This window comes from Etheostoma cragini, chromosome 20 (genome assembly GCF_013103735.1).
Source record: "Etheostoma cragini isolate CJK2018 chromosome 20, CSU_Ecrag_1.0, whole genome shotgun sequence".
NCBI classification, from domain to species: domain Eukaryota; kingdom Metazoa; phylum Chordata; class Actinopteri; order Perciformes; family Percidae; genus Etheostoma; species Etheostoma cragini.
In genome coordinates, this window is record NC_048426.1 from 6,495,881 (window position 1) to 6,512,697 (window position 16,817).

The 16,817-nt window shown below is 39.8% G+C and overlaps 1 protein-coding gene across 3 annotated transcripts in view; it reads right to left on the bottom strand.

Moving 5' to 3' along the window:
* Positions 1 to 332: 332 nt before the first annotated feature.
* The window catches only part of sash1b (SAM and SH3 domain containing 1b), a 52,749-nt gene continuing 36,264 nt past the window's right edge, over positions 333 to 16,817 (bottom strand). For 2 of the 3 annotated variants that reach the window (XM_034858659.1, XM_034858660.1), the window contains exons 2-18: positions 14,818 to 14,946; positions 14,210 to 14,260; positions 13,665 to 13,714; positions 11,457 to 11,497; positions 11,020 to 11,106; positions 10,752 to 10,864; positions 10,310 to 10,411; positions 9,019 to 9,154; positions 7,535 to 7,935; positions 6,997 to 7,071; positions 6,759 to 6,899; positions 6,499 to 6,634; positions 6,018 to 6,187; positions 5,170 to 5,376; positions 4,383 to 4,533; positions 2,484 to 2,615; positions 333 to 1,278 (exon numbers count right to left, since the gene is read on the bottom strand). In XM_034858659.1, coding sequence (XP_034714550.1) covers positions 482 to 1,278; positions 2,484 to 2,615; positions 4,383 to 4,533; positions 5,170 to 5,376; positions 6,018 to 6,187; positions 6,499 to 6,634; positions 6,759 to 6,899; positions 6,997 to 7,071; positions 7,535 to 7,935; positions 9,019 to 9,154; positions 10,310 to 10,411; positions 10,752 to 10,864; positions 11,020 to 11,106; positions 11,457 to 11,497; positions 13,665 to 13,714; positions 14,210 to 14,260; positions 14,818 to 14,946 — 2,919 coding nt within the window. In that variant the 3' untranslated portion in view covers positions 333 to 481. Of the gene's footprint in view, positions 1,279 to 2,483; positions 2,616 to 4,382; positions 4,534 to 5,169; positions 5,377 to 6,017; positions 6,188 to 6,498; positions 6,635 to 6,758; positions 6,900 to 6,996; positions 7,072 to 7,534; positions 7,936 to 9,018; positions 9,155 to 10,309; positions 10,412 to 10,751; positions 10,865 to 11,019; positions 11,107 to 11,456; positions 11,498 to 11,572; positions 11,892 to 13,664; positions 13,715 to 14,209; positions 14,261 to 14,817; positions 14,947 to 16,817 lie in introns of those variants that run through there. The other variant, XM_034858661.1, reaches the window with a different exon arrangement.

Consider the following 16,817-nt stretch of genomic DNA (forward strand, 5'->3'; position numbering starts at 1 on the left):
TGGCTGCTTAGAAATTAAGTGTTAACGAGCAGTTGGACAGGTGTACCTAATAAAGTGGCCGGTGAGTGTATACCTCTGTGCATTAAAACACCTGATAGTTTACTGTATCAACCATAGCTATAACATTATTTCTAGTATTTAATTGCTTCATTAATTGCTAACACTACTTGCAGTTGGATTACATGGATAAACGTTTTTTTTCCTCCATCCAAATAATATACACTTAAAACAGTTTGAAAATGCTGAGTTACAGTAAATAAAGCAATGAATCATTTATTAACAAAGGCTTTGTTTGATGGAAAATAAAACGGACAGTTGATGCCTCTTGGGTAACTGTTTGACTCAGTTGCAGTCTTCTCTACAAATTAGATCCGAATGGAATATTGTAGACATTTTGTTGGAAATTAGATTTTGAAAAAAAACTAGGGTAAACTGTTCTTTTGAGTCCATGACCTTGTCAGGAAGTGGCTCCATTTTGGGATCAATCCCCTGCATCTGGAGTCTTTTCTTTGACCAGGGTACCCAGATTTACTGAGTTTACGGTTGTCTTCTTGTTTCTTTGCATTTTCAGCCGACGGGCTTCAGAGTTGGCTGAAACTGAATGAGCCACATTATGTTCTGACGAGATGGGGTTTGTGTAGTACATGCAGGCAGTCTCTGTAGGTACAAGCCCTGGGTGGGGCTTTGGTAAGGAAGGAGTAGATAAAGGATGATTTGACCTTTCTGCTAGTACTGGGGCAGCCAGGCTGAGGTGTGGGATTTGTGTTGTTTCTGCTTGTTCCAGGGCAAACACGTCTGTTGTGTCTGTGTTGAAAGTGCCGCAGACTGAATTACATGATGCGGTTGAAGATTGGGACGATGGAAACGTGACCTCACAATGGTTTTGAGGTTTAGTCTTTATCTTGACGCTAGGGTTTATATTCCAGCTTTTCGGATCGATGAGTTTTCTCTCCTGCTTTTTGTGGCCGACAGTCAGGGAGATGCTCCGCCTCAGCAGATCTGCTGCTGGGTTTCTTCTTAGCTCCATGCAGCTCCGGCTCCTAGCAATGGTTCCACTGGGAAGATGACTTTTTGATGGGCTCATGAGTCTTAAGCTGTGCTTAGGCCTAAGTGGTGGTGAGCTACATGGCAGGCATCCAGGTTTACTTTGGAGTGAAATCTTTTTAGAGCTGATGGTCAGGGTTTGGGGGAGGGCAGGGTTCTCTGGGGACGGGAGGTGGCTTGACTCAAAACCGGAGGAGGACCTGCTCATGGATGAAGATGTCTTTTTGTCCCTTCCTGAAATAAACAAGTGAAGTGTGTGCAGATCATGCAGATGCTGTGACATGTATTTGATTTAAACAGAAATACAGCAGAGTGCATACTGTTGGAAAAGAGTGGCCATTGTGAAGAGGATGCCCATGAAAAGAACAAAACCAAATCTAAATGTGTGCAACAAATGAATGATGAATGAAAGAAAGGAAGCAAGCAGTCAAGTCTGGTAAAGCATGGAGCAATTTATTCCTCACGCTCAACCATGACAGAAGCACACTTCAGAAGATGCTGAGACTTCAGACCTGCCACACTTTTGTCAGAAGTGTTCAAATGAGTTTAATCATTTCAAAGGTTGTCCTGATTCTGCATTTTAGTGGATTTACAATTATAAAAAATGCCTTATTTTAACAAGTATAATTACTATTTAGTTAATATTTAAATTATTCTGCATTATGAAGTTTTTTAGGCACATGATAAAATATTGTGCAACATTATTTTTTAGTGGACTAAAAAATATACACCCAAACGGCAAAAATCTTGAGAGAAGTACACTGTACAAGTGTGGCTGATCTGACATTGTTCTCTAACCACTGGACCTTTTCACATTCACAAGAACCTTCATTTACAGCAAGCACTCTAAGCATTTTGACCATTTTTAGACTTAATACACAATATGAATGATGTGGCTATGAATAAAGCAAGCATTTGCTGAATTTGCTACACAGTCACCATTACCAGCAAACGCAAAAAAACACCACACAACTCACAACTGCAGATCTATTTGCGAGTAGACCTGCAAGCCGCTCCATATAGTTTGTTCAAGGGTGTGAAACATGTCTTTAGGTCAGTTTAACATGATGTGCGTACACTTTCTATTCCCATAATAACAGAGAAACTTGTGTTATTCCATTGTATCTTATAGATAATGTAATGCTTGTAAAGAAAGGCAATGGCAGTTCTCAAAGCCCTTAAAAAAGTGACTGCAAAAGAGTTGGATTTAATGATGCAGAAACCAATGAAAGTATGACTGAAGAAGAAGCTGCTTGGAAAAAAAAGCAGCAAAGGTAATAGTGACGATAGAGTCTTTCCAGAAGAGCATGAAAACTGAATTTGGTGGCTTGGAATGCTCAAGCATCAAGAAGAACTGAATACCACACAAGTCTTTCTAGTGAAGGATGAGGCAGAAAAGGAGGAGGACAGTGATCACAGGCGACTCAGGGAGTCATTACCGTTCTCCAGGTTCTCAGAACTCTCGTAGCAGCCGGAGTCTCGTGGGGAGTTGCCTGTGAGTCCACGGCTGTCCAGGAGCAGCTTCTCCTGTGAGCCTCCAGACTGACTGCCTTGCTCCAGGTCGCTGCTTCCTGCAATGCACAGCACCACCAACAGGGGGCAGACAGTCACATTCTATGATCTCAAGTAGGGTCTAATCCAAGGAAATCTGATCAAGACTATTCCCGGGAAAGGTTATGACGGGAAACGGGAAATAAAATTTATAAAAAACACAAGGAGTGCGCGTCTACGTTGATGCAGGTGACGGTGCTGTAATGTAGCTACAGTAATAAAGGCTCACCAAATTCATTACGCAGCAGTTGTCTACATCCGTGGAAGCAGAGAGAGCGTTTTCTATCTGCGGCCAATTTGTCAAGAGTTCAATCCAATGCTGATATTGCGGCAGTGTTTAAAATTTAGTTTTTTTTCAATCCAGTTTTACATTGGCCTATGGCCCTGTCTTTTTGAAGTGCACAATTGTACATTTCTGTGGGTCGTTCTCTTTCATTTACTTAAACTTATGTTGAACGTATGTGTTTAAAAGTGAAATATGCATGCATAAATAAAGAAATATTTTGATAGCTTCGAGTGATTATTCCTGTTTGCAGCCTCATACAAATCAGCCACAGAATGGATTTCTTTGAATAGAATGGTTTGGGAATCATTCAGTGGTTTACTTTAGCACATTTCATTAGTTTGTATAATGGAATTCTGTAAAATATTGGTTTTCTAGGGGTTGTCTAGATATTCAGAAGACAAGTCACAGACAATCCACCTGACATTTCATAGTTAGCGCTGCAGCAGATGTCAAGCACGCAGCTCACTTGCTCACGCAGCAGAATTGATCATGCAAACTGTGTTGATGATGGACATAAACGGTGTTCTTTTGCCCAAATAATAATAACACAAATAGTATAAAAAATGTCAATTTTAGATTTGGCAACACATATTTGAATATTATCAATACATTACTTGGGCTAAATAAATAAATAAAAACAGCTATTTCCCGGGATTCCGCGGAAAATGGGTCGTCTTTTCCCGGGATCTGATTCATCTAATTTTCAGGAAAAATATTAAACCCTAATCTCAAGTAGGGCTAGGTAATAGATTAACATTATATCAGTATATAAGGCTAGATATTGTCTTAATATTTGGACATCATAATATGACACAAGTCTCCTCCTGGTTTAAAAGGCTACATTACAGTAAAGTGATGTAATTTTCTGAACTTAGCAGACCGTTTCCGATGTTCTATTATTTGCCTTTACCCACTTAGTCATTATATCCCAATACTAATGATTATTTATCAAAAATCTCATTGTGTAAATATTTTGTGAATAGTAGTAGTAGTATTAGGTCAAAAATATGGTGATTTCGGATTTTCTTCATATAGCCCAATTTTAATCACCAGGAAACTTCGCATTTGTCTATGCATGGACTGCTTTTGGAGATAGCTCCCACAAGTAGACATATTAACACATTCTTTTACATTGTGGACTGGAAATAACTCAATATTACATACCAACTGTGACATTATTTGTGATAGTAGGGGAAAGAGTTTCAAAATCAGCTGCACTGAGTTAATACAAAACTTCACAGATATATCACAGACATATACAGTATATTTATAGTAACCTCTAAGTGGCCCTCTTTGCCTGATTGTCTGTAATCTATACTTTTCCTTAAGTGATAGTTTTTTTATCATAAAAGGAGAAATCAACCGTTTGTATTCTTAACATCTCAACCTTGTATAAGTAAATTTGACAAATGTGTCTCTTTGACCAGTCCTTGATTATATTTATGTGTTCCTTATGTAGTGCTCTGGGGAGATATAACATCCTGTGGATTACCTGACCCACCATCATACTCCTGCAGCAGCTCCACAGCGGTAAGCAGCACAGCTCTGTGCTGGGGGTCTTTGATGTTCAGCTCATCCAGGTCCTCCTCCTCCAGCAGTTTGAACGTGTCCAAATCCTCATAGCCGTTAAAAAGGAAGGTGGGGAGATGCTCCTGTGGAGAGGAGGGATGATGCACACACAGATCAATACAAATCTATGGAAGTAATTCATTTGACCATGCACAGTTTCACAACTGCTAAACAGTATTTTGACCTGTAGATGAGAAATAAGTTTCTACACGTTGTTGTCACTCAAAGATTTAGTAGATTTCTCCAATTTGTCAAACTGTACATTTTTTAAAAGGAAGAGTTTGACATTTTAGGACATACAGTTTTTGTGTTGAAAGTTAGATGAGAAGAACAAAACCAGCATGTCTGCATAGTAACTATAAAATATAAATAATAAATAGAGCCAGCAGATAATTAACTTGGTGCTTGGTGCCTGGTCAAGAAACTGTTGAGTCTGCAAGGATAGCCTTGTTCCCCTTTGTTTCCAGCCTATATGCTAAGCTAACCATCTCCTGGTTGAGCTTGTTATTTAGCATACAGACATAACAGTGGTATTGATCTTCTCATCTAACTCATGGCAAGAAATGTAATATGTTTTCCAAAATGTTTCTTTATATACAGCTGGAACCAATTTCAGTCAAAGTTCTGCCTTTCTTGGCAGTAAAGTGTCATTTTTCTCCACCTGTGTCTGTGTGTGTGTGTGTGTGTGTGTGTGTTTGATAATTTAGTTACTTTATTACTTTGAGGTTGATGCGATCAAGGAGCTCCTCTACCGAGGTGGGTTTGGGTTGCCGGGCCTTCCTCCTCCTGCGTGTCTTCTTGAGCTTCACCTCCTCTTCATTCAGGACATCCACATAAATGAATTTGAAGGTTCCGACTTTACCGTTGAGCATCCCCATCCATGTACCCATCGGAGGCTTACTAATCACATCAATGACGTCTCCGCTCTGCAAGACCAGACCAGTGGGGTCTTTAGACAATATCAGCTCATCTCCATGCATTACCACATAAATTTCAATATTGCACAAGGTTTACTTCATAACATATATATATAAAAACATACATACACACACACACACACACACACACACACACACCCACACACACACACACACACACACACAAAATATGCCCAAATAATTTATTTTATTTGGACATACATGTTACATTCTTTTTCAGAGTAGGTATTAGGTTATTTTTTATCTTTTGTTATCTTATTTTATCTACTTTTTTATCTTACTTATTATTTCTAGTATGTTTCATGTATTTTCTGTATATGTAAATGTAAATGTGCTGTATTTATATAGCGCTTTTCTAGTCTTAACAACTGCTCAAAGCGCTTTTACATCATACAGGATACATTCACCATTCACACACATTCATACACTGTGGCCGAGGCTGCCATACAAGGTGCCACCTGCTCATCAGATAAACACTCACACACACATTCACACTCCAATGCGCAGTACCGGGGGCAACTGTCCTTGTAACTTGCTGCTGTAACAGTAATTTCCCGGTTTTGGGATCATAAAGGGCATATATTTCTATTTCTATTGTCTAACTTACTTGATCAACAACATTGTCATACCTTAAGTTTAAGGGAGTCTGTGTCGTACGGACTGGGGGTGAAGTCCGTGTGAACTAGAGCGCGTCCACAGAAGGGTCCGCGGTAGGGCAGCTCATCCTCCTCCCCGTCCTCAGACTTCACACTCTCTCTGTTGCTGTTGGAGGAGTCAGTGGTGCCCACAGTCTGACCACCTACACAAACCACAAGGAGACAACAGAACCCCTTCATGACCACAAGACTGCACGGGTCTGTTAGCATCTGAAAAATATTTTTTTTACCTCTTTTAAAGTGCCAGCTGTTACACAGTTACACACACAGACCAAGTGTTTAGACTATCTCAAAAGGCCATTTAATGTCCTTGAAACAGCCCTCTGATAAACACGTATAATAACATGTATGTCCCACACATCTGGTGTTCCGAGGCCAAGTGAAAACAAACACCGAGAATTATTTGCAGTACACCCAGATCTGGCACATAAATCCTGTAAACACACAGACTTACTCATGGAACTCTGTCCACTGAGAGAACTTCTCAGGCTTTCCACAGATCCTCCTGGCTTCAGTTTGGGTTTCTCTAAAGAGTCCGAGTCTGTCTGCTGAGGCGAGTGAGGGCAGCTTGATACACGCTCTGGGCTTAACTAAGACACAGAGAAAAAAAAACATGATTACCTATGCTTTAAAACATTACCTATAGGGACAAGCTACAAGAGTAACACTGATAGATGCTTCTGTGCTATAGTGAACTCTACCAACAATACGTACCTGTTCAGAGAGGGAACAGTGGTATCTCTTGGATATGTGTTTTCTCATAGTTTCTCTCACAGACTTGACTTTTTTCCCCAGGGAGATACGAGATGTTGATGGAGATTTAACGGGATCTCTGATACCATCTCCTTCGTTACTCTAATTTATGTACACCAAAGCATAAAAAAGGCAGATAAACAAACTAGTTATTTTGATTCAGTTCATGAGACAGTCAGGAAGAATGACAGTGACGTACGGGGTTATTGTTGTTAGAGATGAAGGCGTGCAGTGAGCGGTTGGTCAGGTCAAATCCTCCAAAACTACAAGCTCTCTGTGAAAAAACAAGCAAACAAAAAAAAACAAGACATTCATAAGCAGAGATGCAGGGATGTGGGTGATGTTAGTGGTTTCCTTGCAAAGTACAATGAGTTTTTAGACCATTAATTCAATTTTATTATACACATTCAAAGTGTATTCTAATCTACAATATATTTTTTTTTGATGCAACATGGGGCGTATAAGTTTCTTACAAGCAGGTAAGGTCACCACAGATCCTGTGATGGGCGAATACATTTATTTTCTCAGAACCAATGACGGATTTGTGAAACTTAACAAGACTACATTTATATTTCACGTGCATCAGCGCAGTTGCTGGAATAGTGCATGCAGGGCAACCTGCATAATGCTGATTATATCAGTTTGTTTTCAAACAACTGCAGGTGTCTAGACTATATTAATTCGTAACAGCAGTCTTAGAAATGCTCCACACACTACAATCTCTCCTATGTACTCACCCCATGATGGCTGAGTGGGCTGAGGATCCGGTGACGGAGCTCTCCATCAGTCACTGAGCGAGCAATTTTGGGTTCCTCATCATTGCAACCCTCCATCTCAGAAAAGGAAGAGCCACTGCCTTCACCTGCCTCCCTCACCTCCCCTGCTACACTTGTCTCCTTATGAATTGGGCTTCCACTAGACTTGGCGAAGGCCCGGGAGATCTTCTGGCGGCTGCAGGTGTCCAGGCTGCTGGAGGAGGGGGAGTTGCTCAGGCTGTTAGAGTCCCTGTCATACGTCAGATGTTCCTGCAGAGAAGAAGCCAGGGTGTCGACGGGGCAAACGGCGTGTTTCTTCTGCACACCTGAGTACAAGGAGGTGCTGGCATCTTCAAAAGGAAGACCATCTATCATTAGGCTCTCTGGCGGGTAAAAAGAGCAGAATGGAGAAGGTAAAACACAAAAAAATCTTAACAAAATTAGGTATATTGGAATGAAGTGTTACAAAATTATTGGGAATCAGCTAGACATGATATCCAGTTCAGAACAAATTCTTGTCATAAAAAGGTGAAAATTATCTTTCATAGATCATTGATCACTGCTTCATGTACCATGTTGACAATGTGACATGACGTGACATCAGACTCAGAGAAAAGAGCTAGGAAAGGGAAACAGGCCCGGATACCATAGGCTACGTGCAAATGTGTCGCATTTGTCTTTTCCAAATATTTTGATTTAATTCCCAGTATAATTGACCATATTCACACACAACACAACTTCTGCACTATAAATTTTGCCAAGATTGAAAAAGCAAAAAAGGTGTGTCGCACAGATGAACGCTATAATATACCATGAGCTGACTACTCTCAATTCCCAACAATATGATTTATTGGGATCTGTTGCTGAAGAATTATGTGTGTTATGAACCTTTTTTATTTTTTTAACTAAATTGAGGTTGAGGTTTTCAAAAGAAAATTGGTGGGAACAATATGACCCATGACGAAATCTGTATCCACCGAAATCGACGCCTATGCAACTAGGAACAACACTTTATTGTTCCCAATCTGAATGTTTTTTTTTTTTTATGATGTATTGAAGTGTTCAATAGTCTACAAGCTGTTTTAGGGACATTTCCATGTTCATGTTGGGAAAACATATTTTTCAAAACATATATATATATATATGTATATAGCCTACACAACTAGAGAAAACTCACGTAAAATACCATTATTATTATTCTTAGTCAAACAGTAATTAGACTGAGCACAATTACTGATATTGTCTCTAGACTCTGCGTCACATTCACTATTGTGGTGTTCCATTTCCTCTTGCTGTAAACACCTACTGGTTTTTACATCCTGGCTGCACATACAGAAATATACATTTTACTTGAATTATAAAGGCAACGTCTCTAACACTTTTCATTCATGGCATCACACTGTGGGACAGTGAAAAGGTAGACAATTAGGCTTTATAAGATATAGTAGGCCAGTGGTTTTAGTTACCATCTATTCCAGGCCTCTTCGACTCGTCAATTCTGATCAGTTTCTTCTTCACCTTCCGGGTTGAATTGACCAGTTTATGGAGTCTCCTGAATGTCACAGATTCCTCTTGTTCGTTGTCTGACAGGTCACAAGGCAGCTGTCGGGAGGGACCAAAACATTTTGTCTTACCACAGAGCTTTGCAGTTACGGTAAAATAAGACGATAGGTCTCTTTGCAGCAGATTGCTACCAGTTGCAAGGTTAAATACTTTGTATATGAAAGGAGATATCACTTTCACTGCCTTTATACTCAAATGTAGTGCTTGGGCTCACCTTTTAACAATTGTTACCCACTTGTATGAAATAAAAAAAGTATGTAAGCCTTGTACATGCTGCAGATGCTGCTGCAGGTACCTGCTGAGCATTCTGTAGAAATGACTTGTAGTTTAATATAGATATGTGGTAGGAAACCAAAGTGATGACACTGAAGCCCATGTATACAGCTGTCCCGTATGCACTGTGTCACAACACACACTAGAAAAGGCTTTCTATTTCAGGGAAAAAGAAAAGCTAGTGGCTTGGAAATTCCCTCAACCATAATAAGAATTGATGGTTAGTGAAAAAGTCAGTTGTTCATTTGAAGACTCTTGACACAGAGGTTGAGGTTTCATCTGCTGACCAAAACACGAGCATGCACATCCCAGAATAGATGTCAAAAGACAAAATGAAAGCAAATTAGCAAGTTTAAATACACAACAGAAATGTAATGCACGTAGAGATGCAGTAAAATTAACAACAGAGAAGGATGCAACAGACGTCCAACCATCTTTCACAGAAAGTATCCACGTACACACACACACACACACACACACACTAACACACACACACGTACACACACACACACGGCAAAGAGAAATAGTCAGGCCATCCAGATGAATCTGAAAAATGTGCCCTGAACCTGAGCCCCCTAATCACCCCACCCATGCGTAAAAGAGCTGTGGCCTGCATAACAGGGCCCTGTGCTGAATCCACCCGCTCACTACAGCACAATAGGGGGTTAGCGCTTTGACAGGGATGAATAGAAGTCCGCCCAGTACCCTGCAGTTGGGAGAGGGCCCTGAGTTGAAGGGCTTTAGTGGGGCCCGGTTCATCGCCAGGACAGGGACAGAGGGAAAGAGAGAGGCGCTGTCAACAGCTCAGCAGCCTTGGCACTGGTAGATCAGAGGCCCTCATGCAAGACACACTGCCTAAAGGTGTGATTCAGCATTTTAAATCAACTAAGATGCCCTCAGACTGGGAGCTTAGAGACTTACGTTGCAATTGAAAGACTCATTTGTGGTGGGGCTGGAGGGATCGGTACACTCTGTGGGATCGGACCTGCACGTCTGTCTGTTTTGTACTTCAAACTCCTTTAACTGTGGGAAAAGGTGACCCTGTTAGTACATGATGCAGAGATAGAGAACCAGCTGATAAGTTATTCATCCTCAAACAGCGGGCACACACAAAAGGAGATAAAACCATGCTTTGACCATATGCTTACATCAGAATGTTATTTCTTTCACAAAGCTGAAAATGCTGTTAACTTTTTGTTTTGTTTTTGTAATGCATTCAAATTTGCCCACTGTTTTTGCAACTTGATCAACCATTTTGCAATTTATTCAAACACTCTTAAAGTTGAGCAAAAGGAGAAAAAACAGCAGCCGCAACTTTCACATGGCAGTAAAGTGGAGAACTTTGGGATGCATGAGATCATACCCGTGCCAGGGCTTCCTCTATAGAGATCATATTCTCTTTCACCATCATCATCAGCTGGATACGCTCTTCGTCACTCATGGTGATTTCACTGGCCACGAAACCAACGTCATCACCTGTCAAGTAAAAAGTAGAGATGTCAGCTGACAGAACTAAACAAAACTGAGTGCTTTATTTAGGCATTTTATAAAAATACATTATGAGTTTCAAATAACAAAAAAAGATGTGTGTATGTCATTGAGTTCTTTATCATGTTATTGACTTTACATACCTTTCGAAATCTGACGTAACACTCCTTTCTGTGACTTTCGAAAACTCTGCCAAATAGACTTGCTCCTTCTCTTTCCATCCCATTTTCCTATACAGTACAACGATTCAGTTTAATTTAGTGCAGAGAAGAAGAAATAAAAAGGGCATCACCACAAAAGTAAACAGAAATATCCAAACTCTAGGGAAATAATTCCAGCAATTGCACTTAATTTCCAAACAAAGTATTAGGTTATGCCCAAAATTACAATAGATGCTCCACAGAATTGGGCTGGGTTAGAAACACCTACAACCATGAATGCACACAAAACCCTTTTTTAAAAGCTTAACTGTAAGCTTAGTTTAGTGTAGATTAAAAATCAATCAGAATCTACTTATTGTTCAATGAAGCATTAAGTATATGATGTATGCTATTAAGATGTATCTACAATTTCAACTTACCTCCTGATCCATCATCAGAGCTCGATTTTTGCACAGGAAACCTGGAAATCAAGCAAAAGTATTTAGTTCATTTGAAGAGTTCAAATAGCGATTGAAAGCCCTGAATAGACCAGTACCTGTTTTCCAAAGTCACTTTCTTCATTTTCCCTGCTATCCCACCATCTCCCTTAACATGTCTTTCTATCTTCTTGCATCAGATTTAAAAAATAAAGAAATAATAAAACTCACAGAAGCGCACTGTCCCTCATGACCCTAGCCTCTTAATAAAGGGAAATCAAAGTAGTCAAAACAAATGAAAAAGACTGGCTGCTCTTGGCTGATGATTAGAGGTCAGTGCTCTCCGGCCATCACAGGAACAATAGATCCTTTTTCATGTCCACTCAGGGTTTCACAGCAGCAGCGCTAACGTGACCTCAGCATTCTCTGCACACTTTCACACTCCCTCTTTCTCTCTCACTGGGCTGTTTGTTGTTGCGCTCTCTCATGAGTTTGTGGATCAGACCTGTGTTTTCTCTTTTCTAAACGTTTTATCATATATACTGTTCATGTTTGGTTATGTAACTATCATATCCTAATTCTAAGTCTTGCTGACACTGAAAAGATGTGGTTTGTCACCTTGTCGTAAACAGCCGTTTATCCATCTAGAAAATGTCTTACTCTGGTTTCCAGTAAACACCTAGTCACTGTCTCTAACCTATACCCTGAATAAATTGTTTGCATGACCAAATCTTTAACATTGCCAAATAAATTCATCTATACAAGTGTAAGAATATCTGCATTGGTGGTCAAAACCCCACATTGGTTTAATTTCCTTTAAAGAACATGGAACAGGTCAACGAGTAATTCTTTTTTATACCAATCAACACAGTACACCACGGTGTTCACCATATTGCAACTTCAAACGAAATGTGTTATTTGTGTGGCTGTTGATCAAAGGAACCGTCTACACATGCTCCCATTTACCACAGTAAATAAGGACATGACAGTAAGACACCAAATGCACAGTGATCAAAACACTTCCCTATAAAAAACTATAATAAAAATAATAGTGTTAGTCATTAAAATGAGTTACTGATAACTGATAGCTATCAGCTTCCTCCAGCATCATTATATTCTTGTCCCTCTAGTGCGCAGCGTCTCAATAACACAGACCTGTTCCTTACTATAATAAAATCCTTTATTCTAAAAATGTGGATTTTTAAACAATCATTTAAACAAGATTAATCAAATCCATATGTTGCTTTAATATTAGTCATCACCCAAGTCATCTCCAGCTTTAGACAAAATAAAACTAATCTTTGAAATCCCTCAAAAGAAACAATGGAGGGAAGGAAGGATGTATATTGGTGACACAGTGATGCTTCATAAATGTGACTGGAGGGCACCAGGAAACAAAGGAAAGGCTCGTGTCCACCAGGTTGACACAGAGATAATACAGGAAGAGACTAATAGGGGAGTCTGTAAAGCCACAACACTACACATTATCCGGATACAATAACAGTTCCAGCCCAATTTATTATATAATAATAATAATTATTATTATCTATTAAAGTATTTAGTGGTGCTTATTAGAGCCCGACAGATATATCGGCGGGCCGATATTATTAACCCATATTAGGCATTTCTCAATATATCGGTATCGGCATTTATAAAGGCAGATTCCCCCCCCTATCTGAATCATTTCTAATGATTCTGATAAATATTTAAAAAATAAAATAAAAAGGATGGTCAACCGTATGAGCGTTGGCGTGTCATAGTCTGTCCCATAGTATTTTTTTGTTATTGTGTTTTTGTTCAAAAGGACTTCCTATCTTAAGTTTGGATTTTTATATATTTTATTTATGTGAACTTTAATATATTTTGATGTTCCTCTGTTGTCTTGTGACAATAAAAAAAATATTACATTAGTGAGAACCCAAATAACCACAAATGACTGATGTCAGGGAAATCTGTTATTGTTTTGTTATGCGTTTCTGGATTTATAAAAGAATATATAGGCCAATATATCGGAAGATTGGATTTTTAAATGACCAAATATTTGTATCCCTTTCGGTCGGGCTCTAGTGCTTATAATCCTCCCTTGAATCACGTGTCCTGTTCCTACTGATGCTTCACCCCAGATCCTTCTCTAGTCAAGGATGCCCCATCTTTCTGGTGGATTTTCAACTTTCTTTAAAACAGAAATTATAATTAGGGATTCTATTTCACCTTCTCTCAGTCTCTGGGGTGGACGTGGTGCTGCTGAGTCCAAGGGATTCCTTAAGGAGGAAAAGAAAAAGTGTTTGTTTAAATACATACAGTGGCAAGGCTTTAATTTACTAAACTGGGTTTTTAAAGGTCCCATTTTGAGTTATAGTTTAATTTTTGGAGCAACAGGTAATTTAAGAGGATGGCATTTTCCTTCATAGGTAAGTAAATACAATGGAGCAGACATTTCAGGTATTTGTTTATTTGTAATTTGTTGCAATTTTGAAATACAGATCTTGTAATGTGGTGGCAACAAAACCCACATATGCCCCTCTAATCGTCACATTTGACCATATTTCAGGAGCTATTCCCAAACATGCAAAGACTCAGGGCCAGCTCTCTGCATCGCAGTGAGTCCAATGTTACTTATAGTCTAACTTTTTGGTTTTGCTCACGATAATCATGACGAGGCAGTTCCATGGCCTCTTATCAGCCTGTCTGCTGACGCACATGGGAGGAAGTTGCCTTCTCTGGAGGTCTGACACACTCAAGAGCTGGACACTCACCTGGATCTGAGAGCGGAGCTGCAGTGATGTGGCCAGTGAGTCAATTGTTCCCTGAAACACAGAGGAGTAAATTATAGTGTCAGCATAACGCAGAAATAGAAAAAATATTCAGCTGACTGAATCGGCCGACCCACATTATGTAATAAAACCAGCAAACAGTTTTGTGTCACAGGTTTTGACATCTGCAATTGCTGCATTACCAACAACTAAGGGGTTGAACATATCTGTATTTTAAATTCAAATGTAACTTTTATTTAGAAAGTCAATAAATGTGACAAAACCTCATGTTACATCCATACTCCTTGAGACTTAAATGAGAGAATACCCTGGCTAAACAAACGAGATAGAACGTGTTCATTCGTGAGTTTTTGAAGTGCAGGTAAGCAGATTTAACAGTGTTTTTATGTGTTTATGCTAAACTTCTACTACTACTAGTACTACTAGTCATCTAACTCTCACAGTGATAAACTGAACTCAAGAGAAGAATGAAAGACCCCCCCCCCCCCCCCCCCCCAAAAAAAATGTAATGCTGGGATATCAGATTTTTTGTTGTTGTTGATAAGCCAAGGTCTTAACTGATAAGAAAAAGACAAGATAAGACTGTTTACCATCTCTGCATCTTGCACTAGTTTACGTTTCCGTAGCTCCTCCATCCTTTCACACACATCCCTGAGGGAGGTTCCGTAATACTGAGAATACTCCTGAGCCAGGTCATCAAGGTTCCCCACTGAGCCATCCTGAAAGAGATAAAGAGGCATTCAAGCACTCATACAGATATGGCCACAGACCAGAAGAGGAAAAAGACACCCCGCAGAGGTTGAGCAAGATGCCAAACAGCAGGCAAACACTGTAAACACTGACCACTGTCATGATTAAAGCCATTGTTATACACTCTAGTACGGTCACCAGCAAAACAAACAGCCAGGAAACAGAGATAAAGCACCAGGAGTGTAAAAGTATCAGAGACATCCAGCTGTGATTTTGCCTCTGTCTTCACCCCAGCCTGCAGTCTTCCTGCCCAGCGACCCCTTCCACCTCTGACCCCCCCACCAGAGGAAGCACCGACTGACGCAGCTACGACTCGCTCAGGCTGCTCTCTAACAGTCATCAGGACGACTCGAGAGGCCACGGTTCAGTGTACCGTAAATCACAAGTGAAGTCACTCAGTCGGATGATTCTTTGTCCTGACACAGGGCAAAACCTCTGGGATGTAACCCCTTTTAGCTTCCTACAATTGTGCTCCCTAGAATAATGTGGCATTTTTTTATTTCTGTTTTTTTACATGTGGAAAGAATAAATCATTTAAGAGATTATTTCGCTGAGTATTCAGACCTGGTGACCTTTGGGACCACAATCAACCCACAGGGCTGGTTTCCTTCTCAGGGGATTAACCCGAGTTTTAAAATAAAAACATTTTAAACCAGATAACTCAAACTTTGAGACACATTCGTTTATTTGGTCCATTTCTCTGAACACTGATGCAAGTACTTATTGACAAGAGCAACCTAAGCACCTAATGAGTTTTTGATTATACTTTGTTGACTGTCTAAAGAAAGTGCAGAAGCCTGTGTAATTATAAGAAGGATATTGAAACAAATTTTAATTGGCAGTTTTTTGGGAGAAAAACAAAAAGGCTGCTGGAATTTTGTGTGACATCAGCATAGCAGACCAATTGTTCACAGTCCCATCCAAAATGTTTTAGCTGATGCTATGTGCAGACCAAGCAAACAAAAATTTTCTTCATCAAAATACAAACAAATGTGTGATCATTAGTGTATGGTTAAACATATGTTTATTAGTATTTTCTGCTGCTATGTGAATGAATAACAACTTCTATCATGCATTTGGTGCAGAGCAGTGAGACAGCTTGACACATACATGACTTTTACAAATAACTAAAGATTTCATGACAAATACAATATAAAAAGACAACATCAAAGAAGATGGTTCCTCATCACACCTAGTCATGCGTTAAGATTGGGCAGTATTATCAGACTGTGTCAGCCATCCACTATGACCTTAAACTGTTTTACGCATGGTTATTATTATTATTATTATTATTATTACGCTTCACCCATGCCATACCCTGAAGGTATGCAAATGAAAACGGACCTCTGCAGTGAAAAGCAATACTGTGGGTTCACTTGTCTCGTGGCATGATAGAGTGTGACTGGCTCAACTGTCCAGAAAAAAAGAGCCATTCATTGGTAAATGACATGCCCCCGGGTCGAAATGGCATGAAAATCTGGCTGCTTTTCATACAGTCAAGAAGCAAGGCTGAGGCCAACTGAGACACTCTGCACTGTGCCTGGCTACAGTCGCTCTTCTGCCTCAGACTGCCACATAAACAGCCTATTGTCTCACTCACTCACTCACTCACACACACACACAAACACACACACACACACACACCTGTGTGCTTATAAGAAACGCTACATGTATACATCCCGGTTACAGATGAATGTAAACTTATAAACAATATCGGTTCCATTCTCATACCGACAATTCTTACAAAATGGGAGCTTAGGGGAAAATATTCTAAAGGTACTTTATATTTCCCTCTGTTTCCTAATTAATGGTCTCCGAACCAGAACTGCAGCATGAGACA